Here is a 19,165-nt window from a genome sequence, read left to right as displayed (position 1 = left end):
ATATCTATGTCTAGATATCCTTCAGAAGAATGTTCTCAACGATCCTTGTAATCAACTTAGCTAAATATGCCCAATTTCTTAGTCGTGCTACCATTAGGTAGAACTGCAGTTACACTATGGTTAGGCTCTACTAGTGCAGTATAGATTGAAAGGTACGACCTATGGTGGCATATCTAAGAAATTGGGCTAACGCCTTGCTACCATTGGTCGAATCAATCTACAGGGTTATCCACAAAGGATTAGACTTCAGAGACGACTATACGGAATTAACGTCTTCTATCATAGCATTATGCTTCCCTGCAACGGTATATTCGTTGCTTTCTTTTCTCAATTATTAGAAAGGCCGTAAGAAGACTTCATTCATGACAGAATAAGTGCTTTAACCTTGAAAAATAAACAATTAGTTTCAGGTCGGCTTTATAGTCTCATCCTTTGCAGGCAACCCTGTATCTGAAGTGTTCTGGTAAAGAAAGATGCTATGGAAACTGAACTAAAGGCAACATAACCTAAAGGGTTTCGAGAATATTTTATTCCACTCCCATTAAGACTGCAGGATTAATCCCAATCCAACTAAACTAACTTGATACAATAGGTCAGGTTAGGGAGGTTTTCTAAATAGGTCTAGGGCAGCGTGACCATGGCTGTACGATTTTATCTAAATAATTCCAATAGCTTCCAAACTATCAATAAGCTCCATTTAATATGTTTTTATACAAATTCTTCAATAAATGTATTAGAACTCAACTAAAGATTTTAGAATATTTTATACAATTTGGCCTGTAACACCTACAAAACTTGAGAATTTCATGACAACTGACAAGATTGTTATGGCTATCGTTAAGTTTTGGAAAAAAATATCGTCTTGGACCCCCGAACCACTCGTTTTGAACTTTCTAATTATAGAAAAACTATTGTAATTGAAAACGATAGTTTTCACGAACAATTATTACTTTTCAAACGGTCGTTTTTTATCTCCTTTAAATCATTTCAATTTTTTTTCAAAAGATAAGGCTATGAATGTTGTAGACAGGGGCGGATAGAGGATTTAAGTGAGGGGGGGGGTAGATTNAAATTTTTTTTGACTTAAAAGACTCAAAAAGAGTCAAAATTAATGACTAAAGACTAAAAAACTAGATTTTTAATTTTTCACTCGTTTTAGTTTATTAAGACAGATATTTTTCATGTTTTGCGCTAGGGTTTCTTTCCCTTAAGCATGCTATTGAGAAGCTATTCTGAAAATAGGAACAAAAAATTCCAAATTCAGGTGAGGGGCGAATGTGCCCCCGCCCTCCCTGTATCAGCCCCTGGTCTTAGATGTTATATTTATTAATCTGAATGATTTCGGACCTAAATTTTCTGACCAAAAAGTATTTTCTCTGAAAAAGTTCGTTAACGAAGGGTCGTCGTTAATGGTCGTTAACAAAGGGCCATTTTCAAAAAACGACCGTTTTTAAAAAGACGAAAGTGATATCTTTAAAGAAAAAATCGTTTCGTTTTCCGAGTTTTCGTCGTCGTTTCAAGAACGAAACGATTCCTAGTTATGGCTATTTTTTTAAAGTACGACAAAAAAGTCTACTTTAACAGATATTGAATATTTAATTTTAAATCGAAATATCAATTGGAATATCAAAACAAGCAGACCCAAGGAAAGTAAATAAAAGTTATTCTTGAATAATGCCGCAAATATTTCACGACGATATGACATGCCTTACTTATTTGAATTCATTTATAACAAATAATAAAATAATTGACAATTCTCTCATTTGGATTCAAAATTTTTGATTAAAATTAAAATTTATTAGAACAACCTAAAATTTCTCTCAAAGTTGACAAAGGTGAATTTTATATAATTATATATTTCACAATTGAATTTAAATACACCGCCGAATTCCAAATGTGACCAAATAACCAGGGGTGGTTTATGTTTCAAAATAAAATAAAAACTAAACAATAACCGGCAAGATACTAAAAATAACAAAAACAAAAGGAAAATCGAAGAGGGGGGGGGGGTTAGGCTTTGAAACATAAAACACCCCTGTAAATAATTCTCAGGGATTCACGTAACTAATTCAATAATATTCTAACATCACAAAAAGTTTAAACCATATCTGAGTACATTAGATCAATGGAGGGCTGAAACATTGTTTGGATTACTTTCCGCTTGAGTTTGAAGGCTGCGGTGACCAGGCCTGACTCCGGGGTCCAGGGTTCAGGTTCAAGGGTTATCCTGGTTGGGATCTCAAACCTCTCCAGGTTTGTTTTCTTTCCGTGTAGAGATAAGGTCTTCAATACGGCCTAAACAATTTTTTATTTTCCACAAAAATATTAAAAACTATCAAAATAAGCATACGCAAAGGGGTAAATGAAAAAAAACCAAGCGGCACCGAAAAATATTATTAAATGATTGATGAAAAATAAGAGAGAAAAAAAGTAAACCATATTTTCTTAAATCTTGCAAAAATCCAAACAGGAAGAGGGAAGAACAAACATGATAAGAATGAAAAAAGGGAGAATATTCGGTGAGCAAAATATTTTTTCAATGGATATTTACAATAATATCTTTAAAACATAAAACATTCAAGGAAAAAGAAAAGAAAAGGGAAAAAGTAATTTAGTTGGTTAATTGGATAAACCAAAACAAAACTATTTAAAATTTAGAAGCATAGATCAAAAACTTAAATTGATGTTTGGTAAAGAAGTATAGAAACAAGAGAGAGTAACGATGACACATGAAATGAGAGATATTAAGAATAACAAAAAGAGGATGAAAGGGGTTAATAATTAGGAAAACTAAAATGGTTGCAGAATTGAAAGAAATGGATAGCTAATTACCAGGAAATTAAAGAAATAAATGTGGGTTTACAACATTACATGGAAAGTTTTAACAAAAATATTTTTAGTATTTGGAAAAGTTAAATTGCTTTATAATTTTGTTAAAAAAAATGCGATAAGACTGCAAACTTAATTAAGGCGAGAATTTCCATCGGGAGAACTGAACTTTACCGGTAATTTACTTTTCCAGTCGTTTCGAGACTTTTTTCATGAAATTTCATCACGAGCGTAAGTTGTCAGTTCTCCCTGGTAATAATAAATAAATAGCTTAACTTTAATCTTTCTGATAAAAGAAGTATTTTCAAAAATACCAACCTGAATGACGTCATTATCCTTGCAGAGCCGCTCATAGTTCATCTCCGTCTTACCGAGCTCAGTGGCCAGCTTCTCCAGAGCGTTCTTGATCGGGACCATGATGGCAACCGTGTGATATTGCAGACTATCCCCGTACACACAAATGTTCTCAACCAGGGGATGGGTCTTCAGCTGGGATTCAACTTTACCTAAACGAACATTATTCTTACATTTTTATTTCGGGATCGCATTGGATGGAATTATATGGACCCGGCCCTTGCTATTACCTAGTGAGACATATTCTCCGAGTTGTAGTTTAACAAGATCCTTCTTACGATCAATGATCCTGAGCACTCCGTCCCGATCCATCTCCCCAATATCTCCAGACTTAAACCATCTAAATAGAATACAATTTAGCTTTTTTTTTACAAATACAGTGGGGGGGATGCCTGGATGATTGCTATTTCTATTTTGAGATATAAATAAACTAAGAAGGGATTGCTAAGCGTAATTTTAAGTGAAAAATATAATGGCAATATTCGATTTCCGATGTTAACCTTTTTGATCAATATTGGAGAAATATGTTGTCGTTTCCAAGGTCATAACGCAAGGAAAATTAATTGCAGTTGCGTATACTATGCGTAAATATTGAAACCCTCTCTGGGCGGAATTTGTAAACAAGAATAGATGCATCAGTGTTCGTTTAGTATCCAAGGAGTTTAAAAGCTATTAATTTTGATAATTCACATAATAGTTTCCTATGACCAGAATATTTCATTGATTTTTTTTGTGGAAGATGGATCCCATGTCAGGCTTCGAGTTCTATCTTGCGTTTACATTACCCCCAGAGACAGTACACTTTCCTTGCACATACTTGATCAGACAAAGCTTTTAAGGATACCTTTTGAATTATTTGAAATTACGCTTACGCAAGATGTATTACCAACCTTTTTCCGTTTTCAATAGAGAAATCCTCCTTTGTAAGTTCATCGTTCTTAAAATATCCCTTAGCAACAGATTTCCCGCCAATTAAGATTTCTCCACGTGGGAACGGTCTAAAAATTGACAATTAAAACGTACAAAAATACGAAAATAGTTAGATAAACGAAATGAGAGTCAACGGGAGCAAATAGAACCAATAAAAGTAGTAAATTCCAGGAAATTATAAAAAAATTAAGTAAAATAAGAAAACGAAGTAAAAAAAAACAAAATGTTTTATAAGTCGAACAATTTATGTTAAGGTGAAACTCAAAAAAAATTACCCATAATTAAAGCTAGCATGAAATGAGGAGGTTTAAACTTCAAGTTTAATAACTGATAGATCCAACTATTAAATATTAGTCGTATAGGTTAAAGGTCATTTTGTATGTTCAAATTAGAGTTTAGTGAGAGCAATTATTCGAGACAATCTATGGTTGAAGTTCGACACAATGCATCAATACTTGGCGGCGCGGCATTTACTGAAAATAAAAATCAATACAACAAAAGCTTCAGCTCAAAACATAGAAATCCACAATTATCTTACTTAGTATTCAAAGTAGCCCAGAAAGTCACATGCATATGACGCAAATATAGGCTTTCTCTCAATGTCAACAGCCACAGAACATGTGTAGGAAAAAAATTATTAATACGCTTTAAAATATTGCGTCAGCAAAATATATAACATGACTCGGATAAAATGTTCATTAATTAGTTGTAAAAAGCGCATCAATATTCAATATGCTTTATTCCTGATTTTGATTCTTACTGACAGTTAATAAAAATATGAAAAAATCAAAACATGTTGACTTATCTAAGATCGATTATTGTGATCTATTAAACCAATTTCTTCCCTGGGTGGAATAAAATAAAACGATTTTAAAAATTAGTGATGAATTATGGCACAAAGTCTACGGTTGGAGTAGACCATAATTATTAAAAATCCTTGATTAAAAAGTTTCAAGAAAAATTAAATATTGAAATAAAAATGCAAAAGTTACTCTTTCACGGGTTTGAACAATTATAATCTTACTTGTCTGTGACCCTGTAGTTCCCTTCCTCCCAGTTGATGAGCTTCACCTCCATCCCCGCCATGGCAGGTCCCACCTTTCCTGTCGTAGCATCCTCAGGTTCCATACACGTGCCAGAGCAGGTGGTCTCAGTCATACTGTATCCTGATTATAAATAAAAATAAGAAACAAAACGAATTTTACATTCTCCAATAAAGTTTTCTTTTAAGCATATATTTCAAGTTTATGAATAATTAATCTAATCTTTAACTACAGTTCCTACATAATAGTAATAATATAGAACATAAAATAGTATTTACAAGTTCTGATGGAATGTACAGTTTAACCCAGAACGTCGGAGACACCGCTAGAATGTAAAGTATGTCGTTTTCTAACCCTTCTAGTACTGAATGCTGCAGATATTTAGATTTTTTAATTTTATTATTATTTGAAAACCATTGAAAAATTGTCAAGACGACATTTTATAAATTAATATTATGCAAGTTTTCCTGGAAGAAACGTACCTTGCACTAGAGTTAGGCCGAGGCAAACCCTGATAAAATCATGAGTTTCTGGTGAGAGAGGAGCTCCACCTGTGATTGCAAACCTCATTCGTCCTCCAAGAAGAGCCTGAAGAACAATTTTTTTCAGTCTACCAGAGTCTAGTAAACGTCGGCCATTTTCTTTTTCGACATTATAATTTTATATCCAGTCGACCAGTCTAGTAAACGTCGGCCAATTACTTTTAAACTTACACGGGCAACGGCCCGTACTCCAACTAGTTCATTATTCAAGCTTAAATTAATTTTATTTGAACATGAAAAATATGTTACCTTAATTTTATTAAAAACTATTCTATCCACAATTGGTGTTTGACTACCCGATCTAGTCCAGTACAGCTTATATCTAAATAAATTAAACAATTGTTTTTTTTTGGGAAAATGATATCTTTAAATAAAAAAAAACAAAAAAAGTGGAAAATACTTAAAAATATTCAGATAAAAAATGAAAAAAAAAATTGCCGACCTATAGCAAAACTCGAAAACTTTCTGAAAGTTGACGCCGCGCTTGTTGACACTGTCAATGATGTTCTTGTAGATCCTATCCAAGATCAACGGAACTACGCACATCATGGTCGGCTTTAATACGCTGGCGTCACCCTTCTGTCCACGCTTCACCTAAAAAAGTTTATTTAAATATGTAAACAAAACAAAAAAAAATATTTAGAATTAAAAAGTTAGAAACGTGTTTAAAACTGAACTTAATGTAGGAAAAAAAATATTTTTCACTAAAAGGAAATCCGTAATATAACGGCAAAATTAACAACGTAAGAAGATGAATAAATTTGTTCTGTTTATTGCAAACAAAATCATTTCAGACTACCTTTGTGGACATATCTGTCATGGTATTAGGCGATGAGTATCCTACTGGTACACCAAACATCATCATTGTACACTCAGAGAGTAGTTCCAATACATGAGCTAGGGGTAGGTAACCTATGTACACGTCGTCAGCGTTGAACCCGGAGAGGAACATAATGCAGGTCGAGGTGGAGATTAGGTTCTCATGGGTCAACACAACACCCTGTACATAATTATTGCATCAATATATACTACACCCTGTACATAATTATTTCATCTATTACAACCTGTACATAATTAGTGCATCAATACTACACCCTGTACTTAATTTTTTCATCCATTACAACCTGTACATAATTATTGCATCAATACTACACCCTGTACTTAATTTTTTCATCAATTACAACCTGTACATAATTCTTCCATCAAGTACAATCTGTACATAATTATTTCATCAATACGACACCGACGTCAAGTTAAACATTTTCTCATTTACTATTTTGTCAATATTTGAAAATGTGCAAAAATGCGTCGGCAGTCCAAATCTGTTATTGAAAACGTAATTAATATAAAATTTGGCTGAACCAATTTACTGGGGGATAAAAGGGTCACCCTTGTAAATTATGATTATGTAAATTATGATTATGTAAATTATGATTATGTAAATTATGATTATGTAAATTATGATTTTGTAAATTATGATTATGTAAATTATGATTTTTTTTTATTCATTAAAGACAAAAAATCGTCTTGAAACGCTGATTTCAAAACAATCATTTAAAATAAATGAAGCTTGATTGAAAAAGTGAGATATTTATCTAAACGTCAAAAGCTGGTCAAAACTGACAGTTTTAAGCATCCACTTTCTAACACCTCGAAACTTTGAATATTTGATTCTATATGATGAAAACAATTCTTTAGATGGTAGATACCAAAATTAGCCAGTTAAAAAAAAATAAAAATTCCGGAGTTTTAAGGTTAAATTTAAGGTTAATTTTTCAAATTGTAACGAAATGAAGCTCAAGATAATTTTTTCCATTTCATTCGTAGAATTGAATTCCATTCAAAGAAAACGTTGAACATGTTAAGCGTTGGTCGAATTGAAATTACGAGAAAAAATTATTTTCTTAAAAAGCACACCTTGTTAAATACATCCGTACAACTGCATTAGTGTACAATGTACATATTACATACCCTCAGTGCCCCAGTATAATCATTAGTGTACATCGTACATACCTTGGGTACCCCGGTAGAACCACTAGTGTACATGATAATGGCGGTATCATCAGCTGATGGATGGTTCTCTTCTAGCTTAGATTCTTCTCCCATCTTCACAACTGTTTTAAACGGCAGGATTCGAACACCCTCCTTGAACCCTAAAAAAACAAAAACTTTACATTACAAACTTGCTGAAAAAGAAATCCTCTTCATCTTTTTCATCGCTAAGTTTTTTTTTGTGAAGAAGAAATGATTGTCTGAAGGAAAAGATTTTTTAAGAGGGAAAGGGGTATCAAAAGATCCATTCGAATTTGTATATTAAGAGATACAAAAATTAGCTTCAAGCCATACGAAATTGAAAACTGAGAAGACCCTTGAAAATGGATCCCAAATTGATATCCTATAAATAGAAAACTTAGATAAATACATCAAACATTGGATAATCCAATATGATATTAATCTGAGACGATCTTCAACTACCGTTTCAAATCGTTCTCTGTACAAATTAAATCATGTTGAAATTTCTTTTAAAATAATTTTATTTTAATAATTTTTGTCTGAAAGAGAACAATAACAAAACCTTGTTTTTGAAAATATGTTTTAAAGTATTTTGGATTAGTTTTATTTGTCTGGAGATTATTTGTAACATGAAGCCGTAGAATGATATTTGCAAAGCACTCCCTGTCTCAAAGAATTCACATATTATAAATATATACTTTGCTTGTTTGTTTGTTTGTATCCAATAAACGTCAAAACGTCTGAACCGATCGGGTCCAAATTATGTGTGGAACTTTTCAAAAATTAGCCACCAACAAAATTCGACTTTAATTAAATTTTGAAAATCCACGATTTTTTAAAATAAAATCTGCGAACCTTTTTTTGCTTTTGTTTTACAATGTGCACACAGAGAAAATGTTCACAATTGAAAAAGAAGATGGGCGCGAAGCGCCTTGTAAGCCGAGTATTATAAATTTAACAAAGTACTTAAAAAGTAAAAATGAGTAAGTTAATTCAGTGCCGGGAGGGGAACATATTTATACATTTCTATTAATCATGAATTTTAAAAAACATATTTCTCAAATTTAAAACAGATAAATCCAAAGCCTTTTGTAATAAAAAACATCATGCTTGGAATAAAATAAACATATTTAGAAAAAAACGAAGAAAACTACATCTTGTTTTGATTAAATAAAATCTAGGGTGAAGAAAAATGGCTATTCTACCATTATTAAAAATAACAGGTTTTTTTTATTATCACCTCCAACCCCCCCCCCCCCGAAGTTAGGTATTTTTTATGGGTTTCTTTGCTGAATTGGGAAATTAAAGGTTTTTTTGGGGGGAATACATATTAAAAAGGATGAAAACACTTTCGCCCCCCTGCCCCCCCAATTTATCAAAACTAATTTAGTTTTTAATTATTAACTCCTGAAAATTTAAAAGACAAATATATAAAAAAAAATTATTGGGGGGGGGGGTATAGCTACCTGATGTATCTGTAGGGAAAAGCTGATCTTCAAGATACACTATTGTATGAATTTTAGGACACTGGGGCAACATGTTCTTAAACTTAGGGAGCATCTCGTGGCTTGTAATCACCAGGCCAACCTGGAGAAAAAGGGTGTGAAAAACGATAAAAAATGTGAAAACGTCACTAGTAGAAGTGAAAATGAAACTTTGGTAAAACTCAAATTAGATTTGATATTCAGGGATGAATTTCTGAATTTACAGAATTGAAAAAAAAAATTTGACCGAGTTTGGTAACAAAAAACTTATTTATTTGAAGAAAATACGATTTTTCACTATACAATTTTCAATGTTTTACAATTTTTAAATTGTTTTGAACTTAGGTTTTTAAGCCGGATATCCAATATCCATATTTTTAGGATTTAATTTTATTTTTATTTTCATTAACACTACTGAAAATTTTTAATCATTAAACTCCATTTAAGCGGCCCATTTTTGAATTGTGAAAAATGCATTTAACAAACTGCCTTAGAATTCGAAGTGGAATACTACTTTGCTTCTGTACAATGGATTCAGAAAAATTTCTCACCCTTACTGGAGAATAGGAATAAAAAATTCACATTATTTTTTTAAAAAGCTGTTTTTCGATATTCAACAAAGTTCATTAAAAGGAGAGGCCAGCTGGGTAACATAGTTGAACCGAATGGTTTTAGGATTCATTTATTATGCGATTACATTGAGTCGTTTTCACAGTGAATAATTACTAATTAAGAGCGTTTATTCTTATGTAAATTTTACATCTTTCGTCCGGGTTGTTACATAATGTAATAAAACGATTCTTCAGCGGACCATCCCTTCTGGTTAAATTTACAAACTTATTTAGAAAATTTACACTTTAAAAACATCTCAATGGTATCAAACGAATCCTATTTCCCCACCTTTTAACACCATGCACTCTCGGTTCAACTACGTTACCCAGGCAGTCCCTCCCTTTACCGTTATGTGGTTTTTTTACAAACTTCACCGATAAATATTAAAATAGTCTTGGTCATATCACAAAAACTATTTTCTTTAATTAGCTTTAATACTTACATCGAACATTTTCTAATCCTTTAATCTTTCAGACCTAATATCGTAGATATTTCAAACTAAGTATGGAACCAAATGGCTAAAATTTAAGATATCTAAGGTTTACAATATCAGGTTGCAAAGATGAAGGGCACAGAATGTGAGTTGAAGCAAGTATTCAGTTCCTTGCCATTTTCTCACGTCTTGTTTTATAAAAACAACGCTTCGGGGGGATATTATCAATTTTTAGAGAAAAAAAAGAATATTGCAAATCTTTTAAGAGTAGGAGAAGATAAGTGTCTAACCTCTGTCTCGTTGAGTCCATGGATAATAGCCTCGTCCCCTAGGTTGGTATACAAGGTGGAGACCACGATTCTCTGTGAGAATGCTCCGAAGGCGGACATGATCCACTCCGCCCTCGTCTCTGCATAGATGGCAATCGGCGTCTGAGGCTGTTCCCCGAGCACACGGAGACCCTTCCCGAAGTTTGATGAGATAACATGAGCTTCGTTGTATGAAATCCAGCGGTAGGATCCCAGGCTCAACTTTTTAAACATCTAAACAAGGTATAGTAACTATGTTTGTATGTCCGATCATAACTCATGAACCCCTTGGCTGATTTGCTTCAAATTTTGATTGAGGAACTCGGGAGAACCACGGAAATGTTATTAGCTTGGTTTTGAGATTCTAAGTTGAGTGGGTCGACTTTTATAGGGAAACATGGCTAAAATCGTAATTTTCGAAAAAGTGCGGCTAAACAGCGGAAGGAACTGTGCGCACCCTGGGCAACACTGGGTTCTCAAGCTAGTGGGTATGTATCCCCTCCCTTCTACTACTCAAAAATCTTCTTTCCCTATATATGAAACAATTACGCGCTGCGGGAACACATGTTTTGTGTGTCTGCTAATCTGAGGAAAATGAATCAATTTGATTATGAAGTAAAATCTTCATAACTACCACCCTAAAAACAAAATCTTTCAAAATTTTATTTGAAATTTAGTTCCCTGCATGATATTAAAGATAATATAAGCATTAAAATGAACATTAGATAAGAATTAAATTTAATAAAGAAATTCTTGTTCAGAATAAATTACCGAGATTTATCAAATTCGCTTATCTTTTCATGTATGCTACTTGTTCTTATTTGGTATACAAATATACACATTATCTTAAAATTTTTTTTTCTTCTAGCTTTTTCGTTAACAAATATCATCTAGCTGGAAACCATAAAATATAGATTTAAGAGAAGTATAATTAAAATTTGTCTACAATGCACATTTCCAATGGCGAATTTGTTACTAATGATTTACTTTTATTTAGAATTTAAATCTACTTTATTCTTGTAATTTCGTTCTTTGCATTAAAATGAAACGCAAGCCCCCCCCCCCCCTCCAACCTAAAAACACTTCTAGAAAACAGGACAATTAGATTGACTGTTAAATATCTTACTCTCTAAATGTAAATATTTTAGCTTTAAGAAAAACAAAAAATGGGTTTAACTAAAATTCATGAAAATTTTCCAGATATTAGTTTGTGAAGACCAAAAATCGAGGAATTCTGTAGAAAAATAAATAAAAGAAAAGCTTTGAAGTGTATAAAGCCATGAAACAGTTGTATTCATCTACTTTTATTAATAGAAATAGTGTCACAAAAAAACTTCACACTTTTTTCTCTCACAAGCTTAATTATTATCCGATCATAATTAAATTTTTATCGCAGCGTCTCTAGAACGTTAGGACAACATGGTTAAAAAATTATCTAATTTTGTCAACCCTGCTCTGAATAAATGCGCTTTATCAGGTGTGTGAAGATTTTTTTTGACAGTCTTTATATATTTTGCTTGTTTGTATACAATAAAATGTGTAACCCCGCATGACTCCAGGGAACGTTTGTGGATGCTCAGAATTACAAAAAGTTGTGTCCAAAAGCTTCTGATTTTTGTAAAAATTTAAAAATACGCGAACTTTATTTTGTTATTGTTTTATACTGTACAAATAGAAGATGCTCACAGATAGAGCCACAATTGAAAGATAAATGGAGGATGAGTGCGAAGCACCCTAAAACCTAGTAATCATAAATAAGACGTTTCAAACCTTGCCGTTATCTTGCATCTCGTCCTCCTCCCCAAGGACCTCCCTGGTGCCGAGGCACTGCTTCGACCCATGCTTCCTCACACTGTAGTTGAAGGCCTTGGTCACAGTGTCCACCTAAACAGACATCAATCAGAAAATCAAGTGGGTTCTCATCGGGTTTTTTGACGCTGGAACTTAGTTCGGAATAAAATAATTGAAATAATTCCTTAAAAATTAAGATTTTCTGTAATAAATAATTTTAGGAAATTTCGTATTTTCGCAGAAATTAATTAAAAAAGGTTTTATTATATTCATCCAAAATTCAATTCATTAATTAAATCAGAACTTCCACAGATAGTCCGGGATATGTGTTAATTATTCCCCTAATATGCATAAATATTTTATCATATGTATGCATCGAGTAATTAGCCCTTCTTGTCTAACTTTATAAAACAGTGTCTCATCAAAAGCATGTTTATTAAGGAAACTTTTGTCATTCTCGATGTCAAGGATCAATTGACGTTTATATCATTTATGGATCCAAATAAAAGCGTCATTTCTTGCAGCCGAGAGTGCTATTACGAAGGGTATGATACTTATCATTTAATTCCAAATAAAAACATCAAATTGAAATTGAAACTGAAAATAATCAATTTTCAATTAAAAAAACAAAGATATTGTCGGAAGAGGGTCACTTTTAAGTACTTTTACAAATATCTTAATTAATATTTTCTTATTTACAGGTATTTTGTCAACAGTTTGATGAAAACATTTAACCCAAATTAAATCCGAGCATTGATAAGGTTTAAAGGAAAAACTTTAAGTAAAGTCTAAACTCCAAACAACTAAAAAAGTACATTGTAATCGTCGGGTGACATGCATTTTCATCATGTTAATTGCGAAAACAGGAAAAAAATAATTCTGTTGTTTTAGCTCGATAACTTCAAGTAATTATAAGCTTAAAAATCAGAATAATAAGTTCAACTGAAATAATTATAGTAATTTATTGAAAATAAAGTTCTTACTCTCTTGATTTTAGAACCTTTTTCAATTGATCAAAAATATCAAATGTTTAAACTTTATTAAATCAATTATGAAGCTCTAATTTGATCAGCTGAATATTTGGAACTTTTATTCAGAGATAAAAAATCAATAAAAAAGGCAGGAAATTTATTCTCAGGTGATCAAAAAACAAAAAATTATTAAAATATTGCATTTCTTCATTATTCACCAATCAGAAAGAAACACTTAACTATTTGTAACTGCCAAAAGAAACTATAAAAGTGTTAACGTTTTATTTCTAGATTTTGTTATTAAGGACTAATAAAAATATTTAAATACGGATAAAAAATGCAGGAATCCATGAATCACCCATAAAATAAAATATTAAACACATTTGAACAAAATTTTGAGAATTGCCATGATCAAGCTTTTTTTAACTTGGTTTTTCAATAAATCTACCAGTTTCATAAATCATGGTACTTCGTAATGTCTTCAAAGGGAGTGTGTGCGAAAAATGAAAGGGGGTATAGGCTTACGGCGATAAATAATCGCTTCTGATCGCTACTAATCTTACTTCTATCTGTTGCGTCTATAAAGAGAAAATTGTTAAAAACGTCTTATACCGAAGATCGAAGTGTCCATACAAATTGAAGAAGTTGGAACAAACGACTTGGATCGTAAAAATATCAAATTAATAATCCAGGTTATTTCCATAAAATTTACTGAATTTTTTAACAAAGCAGAATATTCAAATTTTTTGTCTTATTTCAGGAATTTTTATTTTAATTTCTCTATTTTTCAATAGTTCAGATTTGGGGTTTGAGAGTAAATTTTTTTCTTTAGTTTTTTGTTGATATTTTGCCCCTTGGATCCGGATATCCGCATATTTTGCGGATCTTCTCATATTTACCATTTAATAGGATCTTTGCTACATGAGTTGATCCGAATATTTTTGCTTTCTTTTCAGTAATGGTTTCCTATATTAGTGATCAATCCTGTTTCCTACCTGGTTTTCAATAATGATCTCCTATTCAGGGATCAATCCTGTTACCTATCTGGTTTTAAATAATGATCTCCTATTCAGAGATCAATCCTGATTCCTACCTGGTTTCAATAATGATCTCCTATTCAGGGATCAATCCTGTTTCCTCCCTGGTTTTCAATAATGATCTCCTATTCGGGGATAAATCCTGTGTCCTACCTGGTTTCAATGATCTCCTTTTCAGGGATCAATCCTGTTTCCTACCTTGTTTTCAATAATGATCTCCTTATAGGTTGGGTTATCATTGCTTTTATCCCTTCTGAAATGAACCTCCTCACTAGACGAGGTAACTAGGTAAGGGACGGGGGCTGGGTTCCCTCCTTTACCCTTCCTGAAAACAAATAGTTTTGTGAGTCGCGCAAATTTTCGGAAGTGTTCCATTTTGATCCGGATCCGGATCAGTCACGTAAATGAATAGATCCGGATCATGGATCACTATCTTCTATCAAGACCAACACTCGAATTGTGTTGAGAAGATTTTTTGACATATTTTGCCGATATTTTGCACTCCTTGATCCGAATATATTTCCGGATCCGGATTAAGGAATCTAAAATGCTGCGGCTCCGAATCCTTAGCACTGAATTTTAGAAATTACTTAATGATGAAAATGCAACGTTTCACATTTTGAAATGTTGATGAATAATGAAAGCTTGCAAAAATGCCCGGTTAACAATCATATAAAAGAGTTATTCTGAAAGTATTTCTACTAATCATAGAAAAACTCTTAGAGTCATTAAATTAAAGTTTTAACGAACAAGAAAATAAGATTCAGTGGAACCCACTTCGGATGCAATTGATAATAAAATTGGTACAATTTGACCGTGTAATTTTTTAAACGATTTATACAAAGTCTATTTTTATTTATACTTTATTTTCCTTCTTCAGGTTGAGAGCAGAGTAGATGAATTTTGTTAAAAATGAAGAGAAGGAGCGGGGAGGGGGGTCGGGAGAAGGGAATTACAAATAACTGAAAAATATTAATTTTGATTTTAAAAATTCGACGGTATTAAATTATTTCTCTTCTACTTACTTCCAAGGTTGTGAGAGAGCATGGTATACAGGGTAGGTAACAACATCATAGACGAAGACGATCACCTGGGCCACGGTCAGAAAGATATCAACGATCATACTAAAATTGATCGTAATGAAATTTTCCTTCTGAAATGACCACACTAAAATTGATTAAACAGATATTGATTCTTTTTGAAATTGATCATATTGAAATTAATTTCACTGAAATTGTTCGAGATGAAATAGTTAAAAATGAAAATGATTTTGATCATACAGAAAACTGATAAGAAAAGATCATTTATTAATCAGTGATTAGAGACATGGTAATTCATTAGAAAGATCTAAAATCTTATTTGATATGTGAATTTTGAAATAGTAATAAAAAATTGATGAAAATAAGCTGGTAAGCAAAAAATCAATATTCATTAATTTATTTGACATCGTACAGGTGTGAAATTTTCTCGAGCCGAATTCTTTTATTGAAAGTTGACTATAAGGTGGGGGCAAAGGGGGGGAGGGGAAATCCCTAGAACACTATTTTTCTACACTTAAAAATGGGTTCTTCCGTAAGCTTCCTTGACATTATCACCAATTGTGCCCCCCCCTTGATACCAAATTTTGTTTGAAAATAAATTCAACTATTTTATAATTGTTACATACTTAATTACTCTCATTTCCTGTTATAAATAAATAAATGAAAAAGATCGTGATAGACCCCCAATGTGGGATCCCCAGACCGACTCCGGGAAGGGTCTCAGTCAGGTGCTGATTCCCCTGCCGATTCAATCTGGCACCCTAATCTCATTCCCCCTACTCTGAGGGAAATCAATTAATGCAGGTACATACCAGATGCCGTCTAGCCATTCATCCTGATGACGAAAGTGTACCCTGCAATCAAAATATTAATTGAATAAGAAAACTAACTTGTAATTGTTGAGTATTTTCTGTTCAGGGTCTCCTACAATTAACTTCTCATCTCAATCTGAAAAAAGGTTAAATTAAAAATATTTTTCAAAAAAGAATTCAATTCACCTTTATATTAGCATCATCACAAAAAATTTCAGTACAAATTCATCATTTTGTAATGTAATTCATAAAGAAAAATCTTTTGCTTACTTTATTTTAACCTGAGTTTGACCAATAATAAAACAATCCAGTGCAATGGCCATGTTAGGTCCCACACAAAATCGGGGCCAAATTATTAGTTTAGTTAAGTTCTTGTATTGAATAAATGTTTATATTGGTTTTCTGTGTAAACTGTATACCTTACATTATATCCATTCAAACCATTATTATTAGGAATATCATTTTGTATAGTTTACACAACTTGGTTTGGTTTAGCTAACTAACCAGGGAAGGAGAAGGAAGGGGGGTTCATTTCTATTGCTAACGAACTAGTTTGTTTGTAAACAGCCTTCCGTTCCTGCCTTTGTTAGGAGTACCAATCTTACTATTATTATTATCATTATCATTATAAATAAACAAAATAACATCATCGTTTTCTGTGTTGAAGATTTCAAGGAAACTTAATCATTATGTTGAATATGATCTAGTCAAGGATACCGTTGTCAATCGAGCATTACCATCTTTGCATGGAGGGTCACTTGAAATTACCCTTACAGTCCCTTTAACAACTATCCCTTCTAAATCTTAAACTAGAGATTATAAGAAATGAATATATTAAATGATACATAGATTGATACTGCTAGACCATATTAAGTCACAAGCCACTCCTTGTAACCGCCCTTCCCCCGTTCCTAAAATATTACCATAAAGTTATTCTTTTAACGTCTATATATATATATATAAAGTGTAAATCTCTGTTTGTCTGTTTGTATGTCCGATCTAATCTCATAAACGCTTTGACCGATTCGCCTTGAATTTTGATTGGGGAACTCGGGAAAATAACGGGAATGTTCTTAGTTTTGTTTTTAAATTCAGGTTGAGTGGGTTGACGTTTAAAGGGTAACATCCAGAGAACGCTGGGTTCCCAAGCTATTTCAAAATAAAAATGAACATGATAAATACCAACATTGTTAATGTCGATCGGGTTTTAAAGTCATTAATTATCTGTAGTTGTAATTTAAAAGGATCCTCTAGCCTCCATTCAAAGAGGTTGTACCCCACTCACGGATACTCATGGATATCTATTTCAAGGCAGACAGACAGGACTTTTAAGGAAACGTTGTGAAACGGACATAACGCTCAACTGACGGACCATCACTTAAAAATTTAGTCTATATTCACATAATAAAGACTGTCGGGGAAACTCCTAGACCCCCCCCTTAAACTAACCATATATTCTCATTGAAAATATCGAATAAAAAGTTACTTTTCACAGGGATGGTAAAAAAAATATTTCAAAGGGGGGGGGGGGGGAGAAAAGCAAATTTTCGACAAAATATACACCTCTGTTTTCATGAGTTTCCAAGTATTCAACCACGGTACGTGTTACTGTTCATTTGATCCTAAATTTTTTTTCTGAGTATTACATATGCAGGTTTTTAGAAAGAGTTTGTCACTAAATTGTGACATAAGATTGTTATCAATATCCAGATCAAAAATTTAGCGGGACAAAAAGAAGTGTTTAATTTCTCCAGGGCGTAAAAAATCAACACAAAGAAGTATTATCATATCATGTTAATGCACAATATAAACTCCTGCTAATTTTTTTATACATGGAAAATAAAGTCAAATAAAGATTTGCGCAAGAATTAATTGAAAACAACATTCGATGTACAACAATCAAAGTGTATACCAAATTATAATCTAGTTTTTTTAATGCTGAACCATAAGGTGATAAAGAAATTTATATTAATCTCTTAAGATTTCACAATTGAGATTTTTGTTCGGAGAGTAAATTATTTTATAGCAGGCTTTGATCCGGATCGAGGAAAATAAAATGTTGCGGATCCTAAGCATTGAATAAATGTATAAAAAATCTGCTAGGGAGTTAGTTTCCAGACTGAAATAATGACCTCAGCTTGAGCTTTCCCCCATTGACGCAAAACTAGGCAATTTAAGCATAAATACTTTCAGAGGCGTAGTCAGGGGGCTAAGCCCCCCCCCCATGGACCAGTGAAATCTATGAATATCAGGGGGTTTTCAGGCCCCAACGGGTACTGAGCCCCTCTCCCATAAAAGAAAAAAATGTAAGCCCTTCGGACTAATTCCTAACTACGCCCCTGAATACTTTACATCCATCCCTATACAAAGTGCTACTTCACGTGTTAACATTTAAAAAAAAGATAAATGACAAGTAGTGTTGTTTGTCCGATTATAACTCACGAACCATTGGATCGACCGATTTGCATCAACTTTGATTGGGGAACCGTGGAGAACCCCGGGAATGTTCTTAGCTTCAGATTTTAAGTTGTGTGAGTCGACTATTATGGTGAAAAATAGCTAAAATCGTAATTTAACACCAAGTGCAAATACCATTATGGAATATAAAAACTATATTTCTGCCCCACCCCCTTCTTAAATTGTACATGAAATTATCAACACGAGCGCTGCGGTCAGGGGAACGTGCGCCGCGGCTAGAACAGATTAGGGTCCGAGCGCTGCGGCCAAATGTCCAACTTTGACCATGTGTTATATGTATACATACATGGAGCTCTAAGAAAAAATTAAAAGAAAAAAAACCTTCTCTAGGAAATTACCACTCAAGTTTTCACTATGAACCCTGTAAATCAGTCTAGGAGGGAGGGGAAGGACTCGACCCCCCTCCCTCATTCTTAAACTGCATGTACTTAACTCACAGGTTTTGGATTACCGATAATTCATGACATTGAAATTTGATTCACACCATT

The 19,165-nt window shown here is 32.9% G+C and overlaps 1 protein-coding gene across 3 annotated transcripts; it reads right to left on the bottom strand.

Annotated features, from left to right (window-relative positions):
- Positions 1-1,836: 1,836 nt before the first annotated feature.
- LOC111700955 (long-chain-fatty-acid--CoA ligase 4) lies at positions 1,837-16,335 on the bottom strand. 3 transcript variants are annotated; one of them, XR_002765108.1, is made up of 17 exons: positions 16,278-16,335; positions 15,373-15,471; positions 14,546-14,672; positions 12,319-12,432; positions 10,531-10,782; positions 9,178-9,298; positions 7,712-7,851; positions 6,498-6,698; positions 6,141-6,292; positions 5,948-6,020; positions 5,639-5,744; positions 5,138-5,279; positions 4,074-4,181; positions 3,414-3,523; positions 3,148-3,335; positions 2,037-2,295; positions 1,837-1,910 (listed from the first exon to the last, which is right to left on the bottom strand). XR_002765108.1 is itself a non-coding variant. In XM_023472043.1 (16 exons), the coding sequence occupies exons 2-16, from the start codon at positions 15,468-15,470 to the stop codon at positions 2,098-2,100; spliced, it is 2,130 nt and encodes a 709-aa protein (XP_023327811.1). In that variant the 5' UTR covers position 15,471; positions 16,278-16,335; the 3' UTR covers positions 1,837-2,097. The 3 variants fall into 3 exon arrangements, 1 of the variants encoding a protein (XP_023327811.1); XR_002765109.1 differs by having other exon boundaries at positions 1,837-1,902; XM_023472043.1 differs by having other exon boundaries at positions 1,837-2,295.
- Positions 16,336-19,165: the final 2,830 nt, after the last annotated feature.

This window comes from Eurytemora carolleeae, unplaced genomic scaffold (genome assembly GCF_000591075.1).
Source record: "Eurytemora carolleeae unplaced genomic scaffold, Eaff_2.0 scaffold292, whole genome shotgun sequence".
In the NCBI taxonomy this organism is placed as follows: domain Eukaryota; kingdom Metazoa; phylum Arthropoda; class Copepoda; order Calanoida; family Temoridae; genus Eurytemora; species Eurytemora carolleeae.
The sequence above is the reverse complement of the archived record's forward strand: the minus strand, read 5'-3'. Positions and strand labels throughout refer to the sequence as shown.

Excerpts from the sequence above, each read along its gene's own strand:
- LOC111700955 (XM_023472043.1), bottom strand. The coding sequence starts at position 15,470 with ATGATCGTTGATATCTTTCTGACCGTGGCCCAGGTGATCGTCTTCGTC. Across the intron at positions 12,433-14,545 it reads AGATCATTATTGAAAACAAG|GTGGACACTGTGACCAAGGC; the intron begins GTAGGAAACAGG and ends ATGTCTGTTTAG. Across the intron at positions 6,699-7,711 it reads GTTCTACCGGGGTACCCAAG|GGTGTTGTGTTGACCCATGA; the intron begins GTATGTACGATG and ends AATTATGTACAG.